The sequence below is a fragment of the Pantherophis guttatus genome, chromosome 1 (genome assembly GCF_059756535.1).
Source record: "Pantherophis guttatus breed Tessera chromosome 1, ASM5975653v1, whole genome shotgun sequence".
In the NCBI taxonomy this organism is placed as follows: domain Eukaryota; kingdom Metazoa; phylum Chordata; class Lepidosauria; order Squamata; family Colubridae; genus Pantherophis; species Pantherophis guttatus.
Genome location: NC_142063.1, coordinates 41,521,778 through 41,534,419, shown reverse-complemented (window position 1 = coordinate 41,534,419; position 12,642 = coordinate 41,521,778). Strand labels below are relative to the sequence as shown.

Genomic DNA, 12,642 nt, shown 5'->3' with positions numbered 1-12,642 from the left:
AACTGTCCTGTCCTGTCCTATTTTAAGAGTCTGAAATCTGAGCAAGAAACAAAAGAGGAACCAACTCTCCATAAGCAGTCCAGAATCAACAGTAGATCTCAATAAACCGAATTGGGATCTGAAGGAAAAATTTTGAAGGTAAAAAAAAAAAAAAACCCAAAATATCAGAGCCAAGCAACCAAACAAATTTAAAAGAACTTTTAGAACACAATGTTGTTGGTATTGTATAAAAACTGAATGAGAAAAAATGTTTCAGTATTTTGGGGATAGTACCAGTGGAAATATATTATTTGTGTTCCTTGAGTGATATAATCATTTTACTAATGGAATATAATATCAATATGGATATGGCCTAAACATTGACTCATGAGTATATTTACTGATTTAAAGGAAGCTTATTTCTGGTTACCTGAAACGTACCATAACTAAATTTCTTTAAATAGTTTTAATCCCATTCACATTATTTGCTGATATCAATTTTCCTAAACTCATCAGACATTTGTTGCTGAGAAGGAAGCACATCCCAAGGGCTCAGCGTAACAGCAATATATGTTTGGGGTTTTCTTTTCTTTTCTTTATTTTAAAGCTCCTGGTTCAAATACAAGCAAACTTGGCAGTGATTGAATGCTGTTACCATCTGACAGCTGCTAACTAGCCAATATGAAATAAGTGAGTGTTTTCAGTCCACAGGGAGCAGATGTCAGCTCTAGAATAATTTCTTCTAATACCATGAGAAATTCAGTTAGCACAACAATAAAAGTACAGGCCAAACAAAGATGGAAGCCATCTCTCCTACCCGAGTCTCATTAATTTGGGAGATTTTAAAAGGAGTTAGCTAATGATATTGTTTACAAACTGCTTCCTAGTTAAGGAGATCGCCCATAAGAGAAAATACTGTACACAGATGGAGTTGCCTTTTAATAAAAAACAAAACAAAACAGAATTGTGTCTCTTAATAAGCTTCAATCAGCCATGCATTTCAATCAGCCAATTCTTGGCAACTTCCTCAACGCAATTTTTCTGGAAATCATATGGAAATGGTTTGCCCCTACTTGCAAGTGCTATGTTTTTTCTTTCTGTACAACTTCTCAATTTCTTTTACAGACCTGGGATTTCCAACCCAAGTACTAACTAGGCTCAATCTTGCATAGTTTTTTAGTTCAACTAAGGTTGGCCAAGTGCTATACATTGGATATTGTGATCTACTGACTACATCATTTCTATAAATGAGTATCTTTCAGTTTTTCTGTCAGAATTCCAAGTAACACCCCCAATGAAAGAAGACTCCAAGGCCAGAAGTTCCTCAAAGTTCCATTTTATTAGAGATGTCATATTGGCACATCTGGGAAAACCCAAATCTGAAAGCTTCCAGGTTTTCCCCACTCAAAAGAAAGTCCAAGTCCCTTCCTCTGCACCCACACGTCCATCACATGGTCTAATCAATGCACCGTCCCAACTGTAGATGTCTCCCAGTCATGCCACTCCAGGTGCAGGGCAGAATGTCCTTTAAGAGAAAAGAATGTTATTATGGCCAGATATCTCCCCAACTCCATACAATCTCCCCTCCCAGTTTCCCACAGCACTAAATGTGGCAGCCCTGAAGATCCAAAGAAAAGCTGGCTTCCAGGGCTAACATTTTCCTGATTCAGTGTTTATCTTTACCCTCAAGTTAAATCTAGAATTTCTTTTACATTTTTAAATAAAATTTCTATAATATCTAGTTGCTTGTCTTTAATTTCTTATTTATTCCTTTATTATTTATTTCAGCTTCTTGTTTATCCTAAAGGTGAATAAGCTGCCAAGACAGTCTAGTTTAGGTGAGAATATAAATCACAACCTGTTCTGTTGAATACAACTGAAACCTAACATTGTTTATTTCTGAATATAGAGGTTTAGAAATAATTGTAGCCAGCATAGGCAACATTGGTATACAAAAACAAATAAATATAATGCAGAAATTTCTGAGCATACAAGCAGCTTGTGTATACCTTCATTTCCAAAAGAAGAAATGGCACTCATACATCTGAGAGTAACTTCCATTAAACTCAATAGGTATGTATCTGAAAAAAGACACAGAGACATACATTGTCCTTCATCATTACAACTAAGCTTATTGCGGCAGCATCCTTGCCATTAGTTATTTCTGCTGGACATCTTAATTCAGAAGCTTCTTGGGGGGCAAGATTCTGGAGGCATCTTGGAGGATAAAATCATTCAATACACATATCATTGGATAGTGACTGAACAACTCTACAGGAAATAACAGAGGCAATGTTCTTTAAGATTATCTGGAAATAATTTGGCCCTATCTATTTTGAGAAAGTAGACAGGGTTCTCTGTGACATCAGCCAAACCACTGTTAAATAGGAACCCTGTCTTTAGATAATGGGCAGAAGGAATAAACTTGACGAAAAGTCACTATCAAGACAACAGTCAGATAACAGGGATCTGAGTCTAGGCCACAACTAGAACCTGAAGTACCTCCATAGTTCTCATAAAGATAAAGGGAGGAAGAGGGGAAGCACGCCGGATTTTCCTATAGGCTAACTAGGCTTCAGCCTAGGGCCTCAAGATCAAGAGGGGCCTACACCCTTCTGGGATTCTGGGGGTTCTAGGGTAAGGTGACCAGACATCCCGATTTTTAGCAATTTGTCCTGCGTCCCGCGGCGTTTCAAAAAAGTATCGATTTTTCATTCTGCCTCCTCAGTCCCGCTGCCTCTTGAGCCCCAGCTGATGGCTAGAAGAAAAAAAAACTGTTTAAACTCTTGCCCGGGGCTTCAAAGGGCCGCCCTACAGGCAATCAGTGTAAAGAGTTCCTGAAGCAGTTTTTTTTTCCCCTAGCTAAGCTGCAGAAACGAAACCGAAACCAGGATCTTTGGTGCAACGTGACAAAATGAGGCAGAGAGAGATTTATTTTTATTTTTATTTTTCCTCCCCAAAAAAGGTAGGTGAAAAACTGCAAACAATGGGAAATTTAGGAGGAGAGTTCAAGATTTTAAAACACAAAAGAAAAAAAAGCTGTATTTAACTAGGGAATTGTAATAATTGAGATACTATTAATTGTATATTGTGTTGAAAGCAGAAATGGTTAAGTTGTGGTTCAGAGGAATATATGGGGGAAATTATTTGGTTTATTATTATTGGTAAATATAATTAATTAATTGATTTGTAAGAAATTGGATTGCATGGAAATAATTGGAATATTCATGTTCATATTGATGATTAATATACAAAAAAGATAGTTTTATAACTAATTGATTTATATTAAAATGTTGAATTTGTATTAAACAACTGTATTACATAATTACATAATTAAACAATGTGAGGATGGATATAAAAATAGATGACAATGGAAAGGGGTATAATATAGAATAGAAGGGAAAAATTGAATTTGATTAAGATTAGAGATGAGGATGAAGGGTAATATTGGTTTTTTAAAAAAAAATAGATGAGGAATAAATATGGCAAAAAGGAAATATAGAAATTGTAAATTTAATTGAAGTGACTAAACACTGTTTAAATTTGTGAACCGGCCAAATACTCTGTTCAAAGAAAATAAATTGTATGTTTGTATGTTTCTAATTACTGCTATTTATTCATATTTGTTCTCTTTTATTCTTTAAAGTTTAACCATTCATTCTTTATCTTAATATCTTTATATTTGTTTGGGGTTGGCTTTCTTCCCTTTCATCTTTTTTATTGTACAGCAATCTTTCTCCTCAAACCTACCACCTCTCTCTTTTCTTTCCTTCTTACTTTCTCTTCCCCCTCTTCTTCTCCTCCCTACTTCCTCTTCCTTTCTCCTTCTCCTCCTCTCTTCCTCCCCCTCTTACCCTCCCTCCTACTCTAATTTCCCTTCCCTTCCTTCATCCCTCTCTATTGCTGTATCCTTTTATGCATATGGACTACTCAGAGGGCTGAAAAAGTTATTTTTGACTGGTCCTCGCACTTTTGATCAGTCCTCGAACTTACGACTGTCCTCACATTTTACATTTTTGCCCTATCTTGTCACCATGGTGAAGAGAAGCAGTTGTGAAATGAGTGACATGGTTGTTAAGAAAGCTGCACGGGCATAAATGTGAGGATGGTCATAAGTGTGAGGACCGGTCAAAAGTGCGAGGCCCAGTCAGAAATGACTTTTTTCAGCCCTCTGGGTAGTCCTTTTATGCATATGGACTACTCAGAGGACTGAAAAAGTTATTTTTGACTGGTCCTCGCACTTTTGACCAGTCCTCGAACTTACGACTGTCCTCACATTTTACGTTTTTGCCGTATCTTGTCATCATGGTGAAGAAAAGCAGTTGTGAAATGAGTGACATGGTTGTTAAGAAAGCTGCACGGGCATAAATGTGAGGATGGTCATAAGTGTGAGGACTGGTCAAAAGTGCGAGGCCCAGTCAGAAATGACTTTTTTCAGCCCTCTGAAAAAAGTCTATGCACATAGCCACGCCCACCCGGTCACATGACGAGCTACCCACGCCTACACAGTCACGTGACCAGCTAGCCACGCCCACCCAGTCACATGATTGCCAAGCCACACCTCCAACTAAGCCACGCCCACAGAACCTGTTGTTAAAAAATTGAATCCCACCACTGGTGAAAGGGCCTCATAAGTGAAATAATCTAGGGCCTCTTTCAAACTAAATCCGGCCCTGGGAAGCACATTCAGACTTGGATGATTCTGTTACCATAACCTTATAATAAAAAGCCTTCATGACTGGTTTCTTAGTCTGCTCTACCTTGAAGTGCTGATAAAAGCTGCTGAGGGGGATAACAGGAAACTGGCAAGAACAATGATTAATGCATCCTTGGGTGGAGAGATAATGCCACCAACCTTGAAGAGCAAAATGTCTCATCATCAAGAACCCACTGCTTGGACAACCCTCAACGTGTCTTTAACCTGCCCTTTCTGAATACAATTGTTGATATTATAATGAATTTGCAGTTGTGATGAATCCTGAATGAATCAAATTACTGGAACCTTTTTTGTGTGTTTTAAGGTTAGACAGTGCATTGAGATTACACCAGGAGTGAAATCTGACTGGTTTGGATCGGTTTGCACAAACCGGTAGCAGGCATTTGGCCTGGGTCACTGAACCGGTAGCGACTGCTGGTTGGCCACGCCCCCAAACTGGTCGCCAGTTGCCCACTTGCGAAGGCCTCCCCTACTCCATTCCCAGTGTCCCCATGGCCAGCTTGTGAAGGCAGGCAAGTGGAAGGCAGGCAAGCATGTAGGGGCTGCCCAGCTGCGAGGAAGGGAGCTAGCAGCCTACTCCCTTCCCCGCAGCCCTGCCATGCTTGCCTGCCTTTCACATGGCCTTCCCGGCGGTCCCCCATGCCCATTTGCCTTCAAAGGTCAGCGTCCAGCTAATCCTAACCCCCATGCCCTTGGGGGAGATGCAGAGGCCTTGGGGGTGTAATTGAAGAGATGTAATTGTAATATAATCTAATGGCTAGAGGCTATAAGGGCCTAAATGGGGAGAAAGAGGCTTAGACTCAATCTCAGCCAGATACAGTGACTGTGCACATTCCAGCAGAATTTAATATTTAATATCGAATAGGATAGTTCTTCCTAATACAGAGCAAATTAATAGTTTGGGAATCCTCTTAGACTCACAGCTCCTGCTGGAAAAGTGAATACAGCTTCTGGACAAGAAGGTCTTTGCCCGGATCTTTCTTGTGTATCAGTCATAAAAATTCCCAAATTAGGAAACTTTGTTGAAAATTACTCATGCTTTTGTCATCTCGTGACTGAACTACTGCCTCTTCCTTTATATGGGGCTGCTCTTGAAGACCAGCTGCTCCAGGAAGCTGTGGCTCAAGTAGTAATGGCCAAGTTACAATTTATCCATGTAACATAATTATTTTGGGAACTGCCATGATTTGAACTGCTTCTGGGTGCAATTCAAGGTACTGGTCATCATCATTTGTTTGTTTGTTTGTTTGTTTATCTATTTATCTATTTGTTAAATTCATTTGCTGCCCATCTCACCATGGGGCCACTCTGGGCGGCTTGCAACAATATGTTGAACATTCATCCCTCCTTAGGCACAAACGATCAGATATAATTTTGTCCCCATTTTCCCTGCAGCTCAATCAAGAAAGGCAAGTCCTCTGCTTTAATTATACATAAAATAACTATTCTAACAAAATTCTCATATTTTCCTAATAAGAATCATGTTCTAAAAATTAAAAATTACAAAATTACGTAGCTCTATATTTATTTACTGTTAAAAGAGAACTATTAATGAAAATTAAAGCCATGATCTTCAATCAACATCATCCTAAAGGAACTTGAGAGATGGAGAAATCCTTGCTTATAACTTAGTGATGAACATTTGAATTAGTCTATGTCAGCAGCTGGTTGTTTATTTTAGCTGTCACTGATTTGAAATTTTAAATCAAGTAAAAACTCCAGGAAAGCAACATTCTTGGCACCGCATTAACACACTGCTTTGAAAATAGTTTTGAATAAAACATCAGGTGAGGGGGAGGGAGGATGTCCCAATTGGTATGCTAATGAATTATTTATAATGAGAATCCTTGTAGCTGTTCAGCACAGCTAACCTACAGTACACATAAGCATTCCAAACACTGAAGAATTCCATTTGGCTTTTCATCTAGGTAGTTGGAGGTTAGAGAAAAATGCAATCTGTTTAATGTCATGTTGATTTAGATGGTGTTTTTCTTGATGTAATTGGCAAAAGACTTACCAGTATGTTTGCATGCAGAGGAAAATCACATTTTTGTCACTTTTATGCATTACCTAGAGAGAACTACAGTGCAATAGTTATTCTTTTAATATTTTTTACAAGGCAATTTAATTTCGTATACAATTTTGACCTACCACATAGACTCTTTTTTTATGAAGCATATATAGGTTGTCCTCATTAAATTGCTTTTTTTCCTGTTTCACCTTGATTCATTCATTTTGATTGCAAAAGTCCTATTTTTAAAAAAGGTAAAAAAACAGATCAACTTAATGCTATCTATAATTTAAATACACATTATGTCACTGAGTGTAGTGTATCTTTATGCTCCTGTTGCCAATCTAGTGCCTTCCAGTAAGTTTGGACCTCACTTAATATGTTTAATCATGAGGCTAAGAATTCTGGGACCTCCGGTGTCAACACAAAGAGAAAATGCCATATTATGTGCATTTTAAAATGCAGCTTTAATATTACCTTTTCCAAGTCCTCAATTTTCTCCTTTTTAAATCAAGCTTTTAATCTGACTAAAATGCCATACTGAAATTATTTCTAATGAAACGAGAAATATTTTAGTACAAATAAAATTTTTCATTTAAAAAAATCTATTTCAAAGTAAGAAATTTTTGATCACCTAGACTAGGGGTGTCAAACTGGTGGCCCGCAGGCCAGATGCATCATGCGCAGGCCACGCCCACCCCAGCTCCACAAAGGCAAAAAATGTCATAATACGTCACGATACATCACGTGACATGATCGAGTTTGACACCCGTGATCTAGGCTCATAATAAAAACAGTAAATAATTAATCCTCAAAAGCTTTCCAAAAGAGCCATGTTTTCATCTTATTTCAGGAGTCCATAAGAATGAAGTCAGACAGTCTACCGTAAGTCTCAGAATGAGAGCCCAGCTGACAAAATTGCCACCCTGACAAATGAAGGGTACCTGCATTTCAGGGAGCAAGCTATTTCAGAGGAAGGGAAAACACACCCTGTTCTCCCCACTCCCCCACCCCAATCAAGCAGACTAATATTTTATTTTATTTCAAATTTATTATGGCCACTGTACTCCAATGGACCCTGGGTAAGGTACAAAACCAAAACCTTCATAAAAACAGGTAAACCATAAAACCACATAGCGCAGACTAAAGCAATTTAAAAAAGCATCACAAATCAAACAAAATGGGAATCCCAAAAATACAATAATACATTAACCCCAGGCCAGGTCTTAAATACTTTCCCAAACCCTAGGAGAATAAGTACTGTCCTTATTTTTGGAGGGATGCTTTTCCAGAGGGTGGGGAGCAAACAGAGAAGACATGCTTCCTCTGGCTCACCAAATGGCAATAGAAGGGTCCTGGAGCACACCCTCTCTTTTGAAACATACCAGACAGGCAGAAATAATTGGAGACAAGCAGTCCATCAGATATCCAGGCCCTATGCCACACAGGGTTTCATAAGAACTAACCAGCACCTCAAATGGTATTAGGAAGCTGAATGGCAATCAATGCAGTTCACATAGCAAGAGCTGCAGTGGCGCAGTGGTTAGAATGCAGTACTGCAAGCTACTTCTGCTGACTGCTGGCTGCCTGCAATTTGGAATCTCACTGGCTCAAGGTTGACTCAGCCTTCCATCCTTCCAAGATCAGTAAAATGAGGACCCAGATTGTTGGGGGCAATGTGCTGAATCTGTAAACCACTTAGAGCAGGCTGTAAAGCATTATGAAGCTGTATATAAGTCTAAGTGCTATTGGTATATGGCACTACATTGTTGAGAGAAAAATACTGACTTTAAACAAGAAACCAATATTTGAGAGTTTGATGCAATAAATTATCTTTTAATAGCATGCACAGCTCAATGGTCATAAGAATATAAACAGCACCCAACTAAGCAAAGTTATGGGTTATATAGTCCCAGAACTGTTACATAGAAATTAAAGAAAGTGACATAAATCATGCTGTGAACTTTACAGTCAGAATCTGATACTAATATGAGATTTCACATTCCTACAAAGGCTTCAGGCTCTTCTTCTCATACTAGCACCTTCTAACATATACAGTATCATTTATTGTACTCATTTGGGCTTCGTTTTACACCAGGAAAAGGGCAACAATCTGGCTTCTGTTATCTGTCTCCTTGTCATTCAGGGTCATTAGGCTGTTCTTCTGTTCTAATACACACTTCAGAACTATATGGAAAAGTTTCCCACATTCCTCCATTTCCTTCCTCTGCAGGTAGACAAAATGGTAGGAGAAGGCCAAAATAATAAAGTGCAAATCATCCTGGGACTCTATACAAGTAAGTTTTACATATTTGATGGCAGGAATTACAAACAGTACAAGCAGCATCACAAGAAAGTGTAATAGATGGCTTTCAAGGACAGCCCCGTGTAAATCAAGAGTAATCTAATCAAGAGATGACTAGGCATTAGTAACTGTCTTCAGTGCATCATGTTCCTGTTACACTTTGCAGAAGCCATTTTAGCTAAGTTTCTGCCTGCTCTGTGAGCAGAAGTCAAGAGGCCAGGAGGACTTCAGAGTGAAGCTTGCTTTTTCCAAGGGAAGACATGCCCATCATAGAGCCAAAGATGGCCCAGCCCTAAATTGTATCTGTTTTCTCCATCAAAATCCTGAAAGCTTCCAGATTGTGACTTCTATCACACCTCCCAGTGGGCCAAAGGTGCAGGCACAGTGGTTAGAATGTGGTATTACAGGCTAATTATGCTGACTGCTGACTGCCAGCATTTTGGCAGTTCAATTCTCACCAACTCAAGGTTGACTCAGCCTTCCATCCTTCTGAGGTCAGTAAAATGAGGACCCAGATTGTTGTGGGCAATATGCTGACTCTGTAAACCGCTTAGAGAGGGCTGTAAAGCACTGTGAAGTGGTATATAAGTCTAAGTGCTATTGTATCACTGTTTATCATGTGGTTTATTGATGATACTTCGCTCCAAATAGGTGGATATAAATAAATAATGCAGGATATAAATAAAATAAATAAAGTATTTTAAGTTAAAAATGTAAGTTATAAGTAATTTTGCATAATTAAAAGAATGTTGTTTTAAAATACATTTTCATGTATTGTAGATGGTCTCTTCCATATGTGCACAATCATGGCAGATCTATTTTTATGGAACATATTGGAACACACATAAATTTTTCTATAGCCCTGTAAGTGCAGAAATCCAGTTAAAATCCCCCAGTTTACACTAAAAGGCTTTTGATTAAATAGTTAATGTCACTCTGGAAGCATCCATCAAAGCATTTAAATTTAAATCATAATCAAAATAGAAGTAATTTACAGAAAAATTCTACCTGTTAACATATCTACAAGTATTAATCTACCCAAACAAACATGCATATAATCTGTCCAATAACTGAAGAGCTCCGGGAGTACTACCAATAATGCTTTCAGATGATAATTTTTTCCATTAGACAAAGGCATTCTAAGTAAAATAACCATATCACCATGTGATGGCAGCAGTCTCTACAAGCATATTGTAATACTTCAATACAGCTAGCTTACTTGAGGCACTTAATAGTTTTTGGGTAGTAATTATTTAAATAGTATTTTAAAATGAATTTTCCCAATTCAACATTTCTTAAACCTATATAGCAGCATTCTGTAATCCCAAATATGCATACAAAGATGGGACAGCAGTACCACCAGACAGATTAGTAATTTGCTAACTAACTGTACACAACATATAGTCAGTCCTTAATGGAACAGCATCTACATGGAGGAAAGTATGCAGTGGGATACACCAAGGTTCTGTCTTAGGCCCAGTATACTTCAGTATTTTCATAAACTATTTAGATGACGGAATAGTAGGGGAATTTATCAAATTTGCAGATTACAGGAATAGTCAACACTCCATAAGATCCAGGAGGCTCTCAACAGACTTGACTAAAAGTAGGGATTGTGTACAAGTATGTCTAATCTAATGAAAAGAAGGTCTGGGGTGACATGATAACAGTGTTCCAATATTTGATGGCCTGCCACAAGAAAGAGGGGGATCAACCTACACTCCAAAACACCTGAAGGCAGGATAAGAAGCAATGAATGGAGACTAATCAAGGAGAGAAGCAACCTAGAAACAAAGAGAAATTTCCTCAAAGTTGGAACTGCTTGCCTCCAGAAATTATGCATGCTCCATTGCTGGATGTTTCTAATAAGAAACATCCATTTGTTTCAGACAACCATTTGTCTGAAATGGTATAGGGTCTCCTTCTGTAGGAAGTTAGCACCCACCCCTTTCCTAGAAGAGTGAAACATTTTAGGAAATATGAAAAAGGCAGAATATTATATTTCCCTGGATGAGAAATATGAGAAGCATATTTTACAGACAAAGCAGCTCCCACTTTCCTGCCCCCCCCCCCCCACTCTTTGTCAATGCGCCATTAAGGCTTGGGCCAGTCTATTATACATAACAAAGATCTCCCTCCTTCAGGCAGAGCCATAGTAAGAATTACCAAAGATAGGATTAGCCCTCTACACAATAGCAGCAGAAACTCACCACATGTGACCTGGGAAGCACATGTGACCATCAGCCAGCAAGGCCCCCACCCCCTGGGAGTCTGACAACCAATCAGGATACTCTTTCGGGCCCCCAAGAAATGCAGAGCCAGAGAGAGCATAAAAACCTGAGGATTTACTGTATCTGCCCCTTTTCTGTTCAGGAACTCAAGCCATGTGATCCTGTCCACCATTAAACCATCTTTCCAAGCAGTCTCCATGTTTCCAGTGTCTGTTTTCCCCACTTGGAGCAGAACCTAGAAGGATGTTTCTTCCAACACTTCCATAACATGGGGTTGAACTAGAAGACCTCCAAGGTCCTTGCAACCTTGTTATTCTTTTAATTTTGTTATTTCATTTTTGGGTTCCTAGGAATGACCCATGGGGTGAGGGAGTAGAGAAGAAGCAGTTGCGTTGCCGAGGTTCCCACCTGTTAGATTTCGGCATCTTTTTACCAGCATGGACAGCCGATTCCATTCCCACCCTCTTTCTAACACGCGCAACGTCTGACTCGATTCACGCGTTTCTCCCGGCACTAGAGTTGCTGCCGCCGCCGCCGCACGTGCCTCCTTCCTGGAGCTCAGCGAGCTTGTTGGGTGCTGTTCCAGCGGCTATTTACACGCCCCGCGCTGGAGGAAGGCGGCGCCTCCGCTTTCCTTCCCCCCTTTTGGATCTGATGCGCTTTGGAAAGCTGAGGGCGGGGCGGGAAAGGGGGAATCTAAACTTCGCTTGTCCGCTGGGAGAAATCCACCCTTTCACTGGAAAGGCCGTGAGGAAAGTCGCAACCCGGGGGAGAGGGAATCTGCTGGGCTATTGCTCGACTTGATTGAGCGCGTCTCTCTCTCTCCTTTTCGCGAAGGGCCCCTCCGAAAAGGCGCTTCCATTCCAGCGCCCATAAAGCAATCCCCAAACGGGCTGCGGGATCTAAAAGGCCCGACGGGATCTGCCGAGGCGGGCCGAAGCCTGAGCTGGAGAGAACCATGCTCAGGACGGCGCCTGGGAACTCCCGCGCCCTCGTTCTCCGCAGCTACCCCGCTGGACTGCGCCTACCCTAGCCCGAGGAAGCATGACGAGGGGCCCTGGGCGCCGATCCTGGGCTCTGGTAGCCCTGCTGGCCCTGTTCGCAGAGCTGGCGTCGAGCCATCCACAATGCCTGGATTTCAAACCGCCTTTCAAGCCTCCTCGCCCGCTCACTTTCTGCCTGCAGTACTCAAACTTCGGCTGCTGCGACGCGGGGCGTGATGCTGCCCTGTTGGAACGCTACTATCGCATCAGCGAGCATTTTGGCGAGGCCACCTACACCGCTTGCGCCAGTCACCTGCAGAGCCTCCTGTGTCAGGTGAGCGGGCCAGATCTCCTCCTCCCACCGGACCACCGCCGCTACATCCATCCCTCTCACACACACACACACCCAGCCACTT

The 12,642-nt window shown here is 40.5% G+C and overlaps 1 protein-coding gene and 1 long non-coding RNA gene across 4 annotated transcripts in view; one reads left to right on the top strand and one right to left on the bottom strand.

The window, feature by feature from the left end:
* Positions 1-1,299: 1,299 nt before the first annotated feature.
* LOC117665974 (uncharacterized) lies at positions 1,300-12,350 on the bottom strand. Of its 3 annotated transcripts, none has more exons than XR_009621357.2 (4): positions 12,272-12,350; positions 6,848-6,946; positions 1,989-2,060; positions 1,300-1,504 (listed from the first exon to the last, which is right to left on the bottom strand). It is a non-coding gene; the product is annotated as an uncharacterized LOC117665974 (long non-coding RNA). The 3 variants fall into 3 exon arrangements; XR_004591537.3 differs by lacking the exon at positions 12,272-12,350 and adding an exon at positions 11,652-11,850; XR_004591538.3 differs by lacking the exons at positions 6,848-6,946; positions 12,272-12,350 and adding an exon at positions 11,652-11,850.
* Positions 11,839-12,642, top strand: part of HHIPL1 (HHIP like 1) — a 23,417-nt gene continuing 22,613 nt past the window's right edge. Inside the window, exon 1 of the mRNA XM_034418453.3 lies at positions 11,839-12,560. Coding sequence (XP_034274344.2) covers positions 12,288-12,560 — 273 coding nt within the window. The 5' untranslated portion in view covers positions 11,839-12,287. The remainder of the gene's footprint in view (positions 12,561-12,642) is intronic.